The sequence below is a fragment of the Symphodus melops genome, assembly GCF_947650265.1.
Source record: "Symphodus melops genome assembly, chromosome: 3".
Taxonomy (NCBI): domain Eukaryota; kingdom Metazoa; phylum Chordata; class Actinopteri; order Labriformes; family Labridae; genus Symphodus; species Symphodus melops.
Window position 1 is genome coordinate 4,417,884 of NC_136693.1, and position 13,987 is coordinate 4,431,870.

The following is a 13,987-nucleotide window of genomic DNA, read 5'->3' on the forward strand; positions in this document are numbered from 1 at the left end:
TCTTCAAATATCCCAACACTACTCAAACCTCCACCCCCTCCCTGTAATGACTCCCGACATTTGTCCACGTCCTGGTCAGCACAAAGGCCATCCACCCGTAGCACACTTTAGGAGGGTGGGGCTCATTGTTGTGGAAACCAGAGGCAGATGGTCACTTGGGCCTTTCTCCACATGGCCACTTGTGTGAAGGAATGCCTGGACACCCCATTGATGGCCAGCAGGCGAAAGGTCACCATCTGCTGCCCAAAGGTCACCTGGGTAAAGATTGGTCTTTAGTCATGCTTTTGGCCATCTCCATAAGTCGGTGTGGACACGACATAGCTAACCCCACACATACAAACCCAGATTGTGAAGGAGCAGTCCTTTGAATGATCTCCTAAACTGAGGAGGAACACTGTTCACTGCTTCAAGTAAATTAAAAACTTTTCTCTTTCCTTTAAAAAAAAACTCACAAAAAGTGAACTATTCAGCTCATTTATTTTAGTCAGAGATTTCCGCCCTTTAGGCACCAGACACAATACAAAGACACTTGGAGACAATTACCAAAATGTTTTATTGTTAGAAGAAGTTTCCTAACATTTACAAAAAAAAGTGAAGAATAAAAACAGTTTTTTAATAAAACTGAGAATTTTCAAGTAAAGTAATTCCACTTCTCTACATAAAAGTAATACAATGTGATATGAAATTCAGCATATTGAATCACAGTAAATGAGAAGAGCAAGGCAAATGACTTCAAACAGATTATACTTTGAGTACATCACTTAAAAGGTACTTGTAGATTATAAAACGTTTTTTTAAATACACTGAAATATCAAGGTTAAAGTGTCAATAATGTTTCTTCATTGCCATTACTGACTATGAAATATTTTTTGACGATGGGTCACAGCTATTTCTTAAACATTAATGTGTAATGGTGATTGCTGTGACCTTTTTATCAAGGCAATCAACTAACAATATGCCAGGAAATGTTTTCAAGAAATTTTTCCATCGAAGGTAAAAGAAAAAAATCCAATACTGAAACATTTGTGTTGAAATGGTTGTTTTTGTGGAAATATATGCTCATTCTATGATGAGATAATTGATGTAAATGTCCCAGCATTCAGAGAAGTAGGAACATAAGTCAGTTTGGTAAGATGCTAGTTTATTTGTGTAAAAAAAGAGAAGTTATAGGTTTGCCTCCTGTCTCGGGATACAATATTCACATCATCATCTTCAAACCAGGTTTTCTTACGCTCGAGTTCCACTTTCGTTTGTTTGGCTGAGTCTTGATGACAAATGTACTAATATGTATATTCAAAATGTACTAAAAGAAATAATGTGTAATATCAAAAGCTATTAAGTTCGATGTGAGTTATAAGGCAGTTTGAGCTTAGTGATGTTAATTTAGACAAGCAGGAGTTATCATAACACATTTAGCGATCATCCTAGAATGAACAATATAGTTCTTCTAAATTTAGCTGACACCTAAAGGCATTTAAGTATGCTTGGGTATTAGTTATTTTTAGTGGTTTTAGTGTAAACATTTTTTACAGAAATGATAGATTTCTTTGTCATTTTTGGCTACGCATGATAGATAACTCGGGATGTAGGTAGGCATTATGTGAAGAGGTATTGTTAGGTAGGTTACTGCTTTAGATGTACGTCGCAGTTTGGCTTCAGCAGCTCTCATCCTCTCTGGTGGCAATGCCGAAGTGAGGTTATGGGAAGGCCGCTGTGCTGGCAGTGTGAGAGGAGAAAGATGATGAAGATAGCTGGTCGTAGCGTGGCAGGCTGTCCTGGCTGGGTGGGGCATTTAGGGTCTGTCCAAGCTGAGGCCTTTGCCTGCCTCCATCTTCTCCCTCGTGGATGCCCCGTTGGTCCAGCAGTAAGGAGAGAGACCCTGCGATGCGGTTCATTGTCTGGTCTAAGTTTGCAATCTTTGAAGGAAAAACAAATGTCCATAAACAAGAGCGAAAACATACTGGCACTCGAATAGATTCACCACTTATGATGCTTTACACTCGTTCAAATTAAATGAAGTACTTCTGAGAGTCATATTGTGAGGTTGACGAGAGGAGCACGCAACAATTATGTACTTAATGTAATATAATTAATTTCAGTTTGTCAAAGGGCATTATGATAATAACAATTAACTTCTGCCAATTTGTGTTACAGTCTGTACTGTGCATAAATTAATTAATTTCCAGAATGTGAATTAGGATATAACAAGCTTTAGGAGTAAATATTGATCATATTGATTTGTTGGATGCAAGGCAGGGGTGCACACAATAATAGCAAAAGCAGCGAGTTTAATATTTGCAAAAGCTGCTAGTGCAAAGTCAATGCACACATATTAGATAAAATCGAGTCAACAAAGAGTCAACAAACCCAGTTAAAAGCAGTTGACATCGCCCCTTGAGCACCAGTATGAAATCAAAATAAACCACATAAAGGAGTTATCAAATGGAATGTACCAAAAGTAAGCATCAGACGCAATGGGTGGAAAAAATTGTCCTCAGTTCGAGCTGCAATTGCCTGTGGCCTGCATCGTTGAGTTAGCAGGCTAAAGTTAGCACACTTTAGCCTATAGCTTAACATTGCATGTAAATTGACACTGAATTACTGAGATCTAAAAACACATACAAGCAACTAAAATAAGCAGTGGGAATGTTATTTTACATGTCTCTAAACCTTGACTAAAAAAGGTTTTGTACACAAGGAAACGAATCAGCCTGTCGATGTAAACCTGAAGTAAAACACATGTCCAACAAAAGCACAGCCAGCGGGACTCGAGCTCGGTAGGCCAGCTTAAATGCTGCTTCTCCCTCATTTTACAGTCATGAGCCAGAGAGATACTTACAGATGGTATATTTGATTTCTGCTTTATTTACGTGCGATGTTATGTGTTTCACATTCTTCCTTTATGTTTGTTTTGAAAAGTACATTTTGTGTTGTTTGTTTGCAGGTGCACCAAATCCCACCTTGTCCTCTATCCTGTTCAGTCTGGATCCGATGGAGTTGCCCTTGCCTTTGGCTCTGTCTTCAGTGTGAGACAGTAGTACAGCAAACAAAATAAAGGGGGGAGGATTAAAACTGTGGTATAATACATAGATAGCCGACTGTAGTGTACTGATATTGTGCTTTGAGAGAGGTGCGGAGTGATTGATTACCTGAACTCGACTGGAACAAAGTTATCTTCCCTAAAGACTGGTCCAGTCTGAGAGAAACAAAGAAGTGAGAGAAATATACATTTAGCTGTTTTCCTCTCGCTATGAAGCTCTTTGTTGTTATTCAGTTTACCTCCTCTGCAGCTCCTTGATTCGCACCATGAGGCTGAGGTGACCCTGGGAGTATTGTTCAATCACATCTCGCACATCATACGGCTTGCGAGCTTGCTGAATGTAGAACAAAAAAGAACATTTGTATCATATATTGCTTGTAGGACATACAACCGATGCCCATCTGTATCACACTGTTCTGCTTTTCTAGGGAAAAGTGTTTTTCCTGTGCACCACATTTCTCTGGAGAAGGTAATGTTTTTGGTTTCATTGCTTCCAATTATCTCTGCTGCTGAGCTTGTTGTACGTTGACACCAAATATTTACTTTGTGCAAACAATTCCTTTTATTTATTTACCGCCATAACAATTTCATGTCAGCAGATGAGCTGAAACAGAACACAGACTGTAGAAAGGTTTAAGAATAATACCTGCAATAAGACAGTAAATTAAAGCTGCCAAAGCATTACCTACTGGCTTTTGTCTGATTATGCTGATGCTGTAATGCTCAGTAGGAAACTCTGCTGTAAAACTACTTTTTGTCGCTTAATTATGTGACATTATTCAGTTTATATCATCGACCAATCTAAATACTACACAATAATAAAGTTAAGTGAAAGCAAAACACAAATGAAGACAGCAATAGAGCAGAGCAAAAAGCCAGTAGCCACTTACATGTTGCAAAATCAAGGCTGCTATTGGAAGTAGTACAAAAGGTGTAGTTTGGGTAAGAGGGTGGCAATGTCAGAGCGGACAGGTCAGACTTCAGCAGTATATAAGTGCATGTCACAGTGTGTGACATGTGAAGTCCCCACTGTCCATCTCGCACACTTCTACAACACCTAACACAGTGTGAAATCACACACTTACACATCAGTATTCTTCTGTGTAAGTCTAACCGGGGTAATGACGTCTGACCTTCGATATCGCACTGTTGCAGAATTGCAATCTAAAAGGGGGAAGTGAAACACTTGCTGATACCCCTGCTGCAGATTTCATTATTAGCCCAACCACAATCTACCTGAAGGTATAATAGTACATCAGAGACATAATTATTGCCACTACTCTATCATTGTAGCTGCTGAGTCTAGAGAAGGGAGTCTCATGTAAGAGTCTAGGAGTGTGAGGGAAGTCTAGGAAAAGTGTCCATTTTGAGATGTCTAGGAGGCAAGTGTAAGGACTCTGATTCAAAAAGCCTACGTGAGGGGTCTAGTCTAAGCAGCCGAGTGTCAGGAGTTGAGTGTGAGAAGTTCAGTGTAAGAAGTCTACTGTGAGGAGACTGATAAGTCTAGTCTAAGGAGTCTAGTCTAAGGAGTTTAGTCTAGCGTATGAAGTCAAAATGTAGATGCCGCATAACACACTACACACTTACCTTATAAGCCACTTTTGGGATAGTTTTATTTTTAAGTGTTCATATTGAAAATCTGGTCATTAATAAAACCAAACTGCAACTGTAAAATTCTGATCTCTTCGCTGATCCTGTCCAATATACTGTAGATACATCAACAATAACTACATTTTTGTCAGGGATGGTCCCTTCTTATTTTGAAGGTCTTGTAGAGGCAGTATCAGTGTTAGTTTTCGTCTTTCATCAGCAAAAAACTCCTCACAGGATCTTTGAAATAACAAGAGTAACAGACTCATAAGCCACTTCTGAGTGTTTTTTTCATTTATTTTTTTTATGGCACTATCTTTCATAATTCAAATTCCATGTGCTCACTATATGTCCTACTTACCTGAAACCTTCTCTTAGCCACTAGATAACGCATTTTCTGGATCACCTGGATGGCCTTTCGGTGTGACTCCGTCAATCTGCATGAAAGAGTTTCACATACATGTGTTTGAGTGCCTTGTGAAAATTCCTTGAGTGAATGTCACAAAACTATTCAAATTGAAGATTCAGGCTCATTAAAAACGTTTCTCAGAAAACGTGAATATCAGAGACTAACAAGAAAACAGAAAGTCTCCCCTTTGAAACTTTAACACCTGGGTTAATCTTTTGCTTAAGACCTGTGTTGTATTTGTCTCTTATGAAACTGAAAATATATTAAAAAAATGCTGACATGGCCTTCGCACACAAACACTATCGTTTCATGATTACTTTTCAGTCTCCATCAAAAGCATCTCCTTTATGACGGCCCTCCCTTTGAATGTGATCAAGGTGAGCTACAGAGAATACAAAGGATAAATGAATTGTGTGGCCTGTGTTTTTTACCCTGACATTCATTAATATGAAAAAGACCAGAGTGATTGTGGTGCATTTAGCCTCCATTATTATGTTGCGGGAATTATTAAGGTGCTATTACTCATCGAGGTTCATTAGCATAGAAACGCAGTGAATGAGTCTGCATGGGGCCGAGTGGTGAGCTCTTTGTAAAACCAGTTGGGTGAGAGAGTACAGAAACAAGGTCAGGAGGTGTCTCATAATGGACTTTTTCACATGCAAAGACGTGCTCCCATTTTCAAATAAAGCTTTTATAACATTTTGTCAAATTAGCAGCACATAAAATGTAAATACTCTGGTCTGTGAACTATTACTGAAATCCATTTTCCACTTCTAATGGTAGTGATAAAGCAGAGAAAGAGGAAGGAAGGCATGATTTCATTCAACTCTAATGACAGATATTGAAATATAGTGAAAGGGAAGCTTGGATTAAAAATGTGTTTTTCATCCTTTTGCAAACATTGAACTATAGAAACAGATCTCTGCATGGAAACGAGAGTAAAGATAGTTTATGGGCTGAGTAATGATCAACCATGTTTGAGTGGGCATTAGTTGCAACTCCAAAACCCAATCTCTGTCTTTTACAAGTTATTAAAATTTAATATGAATTTTTTTAAATAAACATTTGCATGCATGTGCAGATAAGGAATTAACAGGACATATTGTCTATCAAATACAACTCCATTCTCCCATCTCAAGTTACTAATTAGACTTTAAACAGTCCAGACCTGTCCAGACTTATAAAATAGCGTCTACGTGCGCCCTGTAGTTTGGCACTCCGTCCGACAGCCCTAACCCACTCGAATCCGTTTCTGAAGCTGAGTGGAGTGCAGTAAAGAGGAACACCCAAGGAGGTGAAATCTCAAGTTCACAAGATAACACAGGAATAAGCAGAACAACATACAAACACGTTACTTTGCCTTTCTGAGGTTGATTTGCTTTTCATTTGGTGATATATTTATATACATGTTTGTTTGTTTTATTGTGAAATTGACCGGATGTTAAATGTTTTTCCTGTCTCTGACTCCCTGTGCTTGACAATCTGCTCTGTTCAGCTTGATGCCTCATGGAAACGCCTAATTCAAGTAAAGCCTTGGCATGATGTATTGCAAGTGGAGCACACTCCACCAAAGACAGATTGCGATGCTAGCAGTGGAAACCTACTGTAAGCATTGGAAGGCATGTGTGCACACAGATGAAAAGCATTATTTAGCCTTTCCGTCTCCACCTATAATATCTACTTACTATTGAAATTTAAATATTTCATAATTGGATGTTCTACTACTTTGTATAATGTTGAAAATGGCCAATACTGTTCCCATTTACAGATACCCAATCCCTTCACCGGATGCCTAGAAAAAATTGCTTTTTCTTCAGATGATAAATCTACATAAAATGTAATCCAATAATGTGTTTTGACATTGTGTCTTTACATTCTTGTGAAAACTTTGAAAAGACAGTCAGTTTGTAGAGTTAAAAAAGTTTACTTTTCAACAGGTATTCCCTGATTTGTTACATTTGTCACCAAAACAAGTGTAAAACTACAATACAAGAAGGTAGGTGTTTACACTTTGGTGATGTTATCTTTCAGGAATACTCAGCCTTAACACAAAGGAGGAACTCATTCGCCCACTGTGACAAGACATGTCGGTTATATTTGTAGAGAAAAATAAATCATTTTGAATGCATCATTGTAAGAGAACAATTTTTTCTTACATAGCTTACATTTCTGAGTTACATGAGACAGAGGTCTTGTATTTTCACTGAATAGCAGCTGACAAACAACAACAACAAAAAAAGACAATATTCATGTTTAACTAGAGTCTTCTTCAATACATTAAAATAAAGTCTTTCACAATGAAAAGTTTGGCCTCGGCTCAAAGTCCCCAACTTTTACTGCGTGTGTTTTTTTCTCCCAATATGTGACAGCTTCATGAGATAGAAAAAAAACAAAAAAAAAACAACAACAACTAAAAAAATGAAATAAAAAAGTGTTTCAAGAAGTCAGGGAACTTCTACCCCCTGCCTGCCTAACTGCGACAATCCAGACTCTTTTAGTGTCACTCAAATAGAAAAGTCTGCTGCCTTACTAAAGGTGTAATTTGTGTTTGTTTGTGACAAACGTTTGGCAGTTTTGTTCAAACTCTCAATTATCTTCAATTTCCCACAGTATGCTTCTCTGTGATGTCAATAACACAAAAAGCTGCAGAAACATGAAATCCACATCTCGAGTCTGTGCTGCATGTCAGATTTGAACAATAAGCTAACTGAGCATTCTCGACTACTGTTGGCATGATGAATAATTAAAAATGCGATCTACAATTTAGCTTAAAAGCCAAGATCTTTCCCAGGAATTTAACAAGCCAGAAAAAAACAGTTTTTCGAGCTTTTAAACACAGTGTTGACTCATGATGGATAAAACAAGCAGTAGTATCTCATAATGGTTCAATTTAGCGTGGGATTTGATGTGGCATTTCTCTATGAGAACAGCTGGTTACGAATTTTGGAGTCAGCGGAGCACAGAGTTATCTTTGCCAACAATGCTACAGCATGCAATTCCCACCCTGCATCATTACCCCACCGTTTAGAAAGGAAGTCCCACGGGTCAGAACTGTCGCTCCATTTGTTTCACTTACATTACACAGCAGTTACTTAAAACCCATTTCCTCATATGAGTCTCAGTCTCTCTCTATGCAAGTGCCAGTAACCACAAGTACTTTTCCCTAACAATGGGCACAGCAAAGACAGAAGAGCTCGAAGGTTTATAATGTTGCATTGTTTAATTGCAAAAAGCCAAAACATACATGCAAAGGTTATGTGATGGTCTCATTAAAATTAATGAATCCGGAAACAGGATTAGTGTGATGGCATTGCACTGCAACGATTGCGTTGAACTCACTGTGACACAGAGGCAGCAGGCGCCAGTCCACTGAATCGTTCTGGTTCCAGCTCCAGGTCGTCTGCGGAGCTGCTGTTCCTCTGGAGGGGACCGAGGGGAGGAACATCCAAAAACCCAGGACCCGCTCTCGCTGCGTCTGAACGCACAGATGTGTTAAACAATTGTTTACATGAGAGTTATCAGTAAATCTGCGCATCCAGGTAATTAGGTGATGCAGCTGGTTGAATATGGAGTACATAGCCTATGACTTGGGTCAGGTTCAGTTTAGAGTTGCCTTGCTCAAGGGGCACCTCAGCAGTGCTCAGGAAGTGGACTGGCACCTCTCCAGCTACCAGACCAGTTTCCGGACTTGGTCCGTGCCGGGACTTGAGCCGGCGACCCTCCGGTTCCCAACCCAAGTCCCTACAGACTGAGCTACTACCGCCTTTTGAGATGAGTATCTAAGTTTACACTTGCATTCAGCTGTTTAAGTTTCATTTGGACTCATAGGTCATGCAGTAGGGATGCTACACTGTCACAGGTCATTCCCACCTGAGAGGGAATACATAATGAATATGCTGTATTTTTCGACAGTATTATATTTATTGAATTTTCAATTTAATACATCAACTTTTGTTTGTTGTGTTTATTGGGAATGATAATGAATTCAAGCATAGAACAGCTGCATTACTAATAAGATTAAAATGTGGAAGAATCCCCATTCATCTTCCCACAGTACCCCAGCCCGCCCAAAGCTACTTGTTTTTCTTTCTTCTTTTTTTTTGCTGCTGTGCTGCCTTGTCATTTTCTGTGGAGATCTATGCAAATGGAAACATCCAGAATTATATTGAACCAGTGAGAAAGCTTACTGTGGGTAAAGCACAAGTCTTTGTATTGAGGGGGAAAACTTTTGATAAATACAGGCCATAAAGTTTGCATCACAAGCTGGGCTCAGTGTAGACTTAAAAACACAAGCATAAGTCATGAGTGGGTGTCAGTTTCATTTAATATGAAATAATAAAGCAATAAACAAGAGTGGTGATACTTCTGAATCACAGAGACTTTTCCTACGTTTAGTCTTCACCAAACTGACTGAGCTGTTGTGCAGTGTGGAAACCTGTTAACTACTTCACTCAACATATGCAATGTTGCTGAAAGCGCAGCAGTGACAGAAGTACGATGCCAATGTTCTGATTGATTTGTGATCTGCAAAACCTAAAACAGAGTGTGAAATGCTTTAAATGGACACACAATGAAATGGATTTAATTGTTGCTGTCAATCACGACAGATGTTCTATGACGAGCCCTATAAAGAGTGATATACAGAGAACGAAGCACCTGGTGGGTCTGAGTGATACTCCACCTCACACCCAGATCAATTACGGTAATGTTTGAAACACTTCATTAAGTCCACTTAAAATACATTTCTGGCCTGAAAATATTTTCATGATTCATCTACATGTCCATTTTCTATATAGTTTACTCTTAGAGGGTTAGTGAGGACTGAAATGAGAGGCAGGGGTCCCTCAGGACTGAGAACCAATAAATCACAATGAAAACCATTCTTATACGTGTTTTCATACTTGAACAAAACTTCTAAAAAAATGTTTTGGAGCAAGCTGCATGTGTGAACACAAACAGCCAATGTTTTCCTCTCTGACTTTATTTGGAGTTTGTCCTGCCAGTGCATGCAACCGTTGCCATTGTCAAACTACATAAAGCGCTGACATAAAGGCACATATCCCAATTAAAGGGTTGTATCAGTGACTGCGGTTAACACTTCTGCGTTGTTGTTTTTTTTCACGTCATTTCTTGCCTCTGGAGACCCCCTGCCACCCGATAAGGTGCATTTGAGAACAACTAGGTCAGGAAGATTTCAGGGCCAGGGATTTCAGATTCAGTGGCTACGCTAACACTTCCCATAGCTTTAGGGTGGAATGAAATATTATTCAAGAGAACACTTTTTTATGAAAGATGTTATCAAACCTTTACACTCCTAGATCAAGCGTTGGACATATCAGAAGTTCAAACTCTGGTCTTCTCTTCTGCTTAACCATGTGATTCACAATACTGACATTCATGCGACATGATGTTACCTGGAGGCTGTGAGCTGAACTGAACAGAAGAGAAAGACGGCCAGGACTGCTGCTGGTGATCTGAAGTGAAGAGAAACAGATAATCAATCTTTACCATAGGGCAACAAAAGGACAACGACCACAAACACAACAAAGACAAGTTTTGTATTGATGACTCACAAACAATTAGTACTTTAATTTAAGGATCATGAAGTGATCTAAAGAACCCTGTTGTTCACCACATCCTCCCAAAGTGAGGGATCCTGCTAATCCTTGTACACGGACAAACCACAAACAGAGGACAATAAAGACAAGAAAAAGGAAAGAGCCCGTTAAGTTACAAAAAAAAGAAGCAGGTTTAAGGGCAGAGAAACAAAGGGTCAGAAACCTGAGAGATTTTTCAAGTGAGAAATAAAGGATAGCTAACATTAAAGAGTTGATGAAGCTGTTGGACAGCCACAACCTGCCAGAACAGCATCAATATCCCGGTTTCAAGTCTGACCTTGCGGCTCCTTTCCTGCATTGCATTCCCCACTCTCTCTCTCTCTCTCAATGTCCTTGTTCATTCTTAATAAAGGCAAAAGTCCCAAAGTAAACATGTCAAAACCCTGTACTTAATGTGTATCTATTCTATTTGAATATTTAGTGAAAATACACTCAGTTGGATATTTTAGTCACTACATTTCATACCATTATTTACTGTTTATGCCCTGCTGGTGTTGCTGCTCGTTTTATTTGTGCAACATGTAATGGAGTTATTATTGGCGTCTAGCTAGAAAGTGAGTAGTGTCCACCATGTTTTTCTTTCTGTGCTAATGAGCTCACTTTATAATCGACCACAGAGAACTCCCTAGGAAGTAGGGAGTACTAGATGAGTATGTGATTTCGGACACAGCCTTAGTCTTTGGATTCGCGTCAAGTTCTTCTATCATTTATGTGAAATGAAAAGATGTTTTGGTCCAGCTCATGTGTGGTCATTTCTCCTCTGCTCAATGACAGTGGGAAAATGATCTTATTCTTTAAAGACCACAATCAATGTTTACAATCTGAACGATGTAAGATACAGAACAGCAGTGCCAAATACTATAAAGCTGCAAACTTTCTTTTCAAATGGAAAAAAAACAACAACAAAAAACAACAACTTTATGCGGTCTGAAAATCCATGAAGGACAATTATTTTAGCTGACAGTTCTGTGGGCAGCTCAGCTCCTGAGCCACCATCACAGTGCATCCAGTCAATAACATCACACACCAGATGGCAATGTGGCAATTAAATGAAATGATTCACACTTAAAAGCAGCATGGTAAAATGTAACATGTGCAGTGCGACCTGTAGAATTAATTTAGCCCAAAATCCCAGAAAATGATTTTTATCTAACATGAAGCAAACAGACATTCATAAATCCTTGAAACTGGGCAAATTAAATTCTGCTGTTACACTGAAAACTGAGTGCAAAGGAGAACTGTTTGCAACGACATGTTGGGGGCAGCACTGCAGTCACGCTTCTAGGCAGCTCTTCAGTTAACCAGCTGGTGTAAAAGAAAAAGGTTATATAACTAAGCACAACAAAGAGAGCGATCCAATTAGTGGTTCACACACTATAGAAACGCTAAAAGTACCCATATTAATCTTTTTGGAGAGGAGAGTAAACAGACTGCACCCACTATCTCATTTTGTACATCCATATTCATCCATTAATGCCCTCCATGCAGCGCTGGTCATAAAAAATGATGAGTCATATGTATCTCGTTGAAAGCTAGGGTTCATAGAAAAATGTTGAATACTAAATAAGATGAAAAAACATTGAGGGGCACAATCAAGGATACAATGAATACATTAGAAATAAAATATGTTAAGAAAAGAAGCATTTCAACAAAGTTACTGAATAAGTTTGTGTTTGCAAAAGTTTTAGCTCTGATCAAACAACTGTCACATTTTCTGGTGAGCCATAAGAATTATTTATACTTGTTTTTAAAACTAACTTGAGACGCTGATGCCAACATTAAGATGTTGACACTCTCAGAACGGCATTACTGAGTAAAAAAAAAATAAGAATAAGTGAGAGAAATTGTTACGTCCATATCTATCCATGGGTTAGCGGGCTACATAACTCTTTCTATAAGCTTCTTTGAGGGTCTTTCAGTTTGCATTGATTGCCGCTCTGGTGGACACAGAGCAACCTCTAATCTCTTTACTGACCTTGTGTCTTGTTAATGTGTTATTCGTGTTTCTGATAAAACTCAACCTGCTTTCTTAAACACGTAAAACGTATCACTCCATGAAAATCTTTCCTGTGGAAAATGTAAACAATGACCATCTCTCTAGCCAGTTTGTCTGACACCTACTCAGCAGGACTGGTGACAAGCATTACGCTGAGGGGATTGGCTTGTCATTGGTTTTGCAGGCATTTGATCATGTACCCAAACAAGTGTTTGGCTCCACTGTGAACCTTCAATATCCAAGGCAAATTTCATTTCAAGCCATCCAATCATCTATTCATCCCTCACTCGAGACTACAAAATATCAACCTTGGGCAGCCTTACAAAAAAAAAAGGATTACCAAGGAAACATACATACTTTAATGTGAATGAAAGTTGTATATCTTTTCACATAATTAGAGACCTAACCAGGGCCAAGAGAAAAAAAATAATAGTGGTTGCTGTAAACTCTCTGTGCAGCACAAAGGTTTCATGCTCTGTAAGGACACTATATATTAAATTGCACTCTCCCTATCAAAACAAAAACATTTAAATTAATTGAATCTTTAAGTCATGGGGATGCTTCCTCTTGAGACCATATGATTTGGATATTTGTGAAGATTGTTTTGCATAATTTTTAGACCTTTTAAGCCCGTAGAAAATATTGTCACATATATTACACTATATATATTTAATATATAGTGTCCTTAAAGAGCATGAAAATATTGTCACATATATTACACTATATATATATATGTGTGTGTATACACACATATATATGTACACACATATGTACACACACACACACACACACACACACACACATATACATATACATATATAAATCCATCTGCATATACTATACCAGCCAGCCTCTAAACAGCAATTGCCTCAGAATACACGAGTTTAAAAAACTTTTCCACATTTCTGAGATGAAGACAATGAGCGACTGGCTGGGGAAAAAGAGGTTGGGAAAAGCAGTTGTCATTTCCAGGAACAAGTGTGGAGAAAATGTCATTGAATGCATTCGAATACACATTGTTTTCAGCTGTGGATGTCTGTATGTTTGCACACTGTAAGGTGAAGTATTATTCATGTACAATTGTATTATGACAATAACGACTTTCTATTTCTATTGTCCGAGGCACTTACATGTTAGCAGTTGCTTGGAAACAGTGTTAACTGCTGCTTCTTCTCACTGACTTTTCTGTTAGGTGTTTTTCTGCCATAGCTTTGACAGTTCTTATACAATCATCTCGATATTAAATCATAAAATAAAACATTTTGGAATAATATGGGTGTCTCCAATAACTCTATTTGCAGTTCAAGGGGAGTTTGCAGTTTTAGACTGGATCT

The 13,987-nt window shown here is 38.5% G+C and overlaps 1 protein-coding gene across 1 annotated transcript in view; it reads right to left on the minus strand.

The window, feature by feature from the left end:
* Nucleotides 1-534: 534 nt before the first annotated feature.
* Nucleotides 535-13,987, minus strand: part of kcnq1.1 (potassium voltage-gated channel, KQT-like subfamily, member 1.1) — a 44,217-nt gene continuing 30,764 nt past the window's right edge. Inside the window, exons 12-18 of the mRNA XM_079339745.1 lie at nt 10,454-10,513; nt 8,379-8,514; nt 4,992-5,067; nt 3,280-3,374; nt 3,150-3,196; nt 2,961-3,019; nt 535-1,916 (exon numbers count right to left, since the gene is read on the minus strand). Of these exons, the coding sequence (XP_079195871.1) occupies nt 1,698-1,916; nt 2,961-3,019; nt 3,150-3,196; nt 3,280-3,374; nt 4,992-5,067; nt 8,379-8,514; nt 10,454-10,513 (692 nt within the window). The 3' untranslated portion in view covers nt 535-1,697. The remainder of the gene's footprint in view (nt 1,917-2,960; nt 3,020-3,149; nt 3,197-3,279; nt 3,375-4,991; nt 5,068-8,378; nt 8,515-10,453; nt 10,514-13,987) is intronic.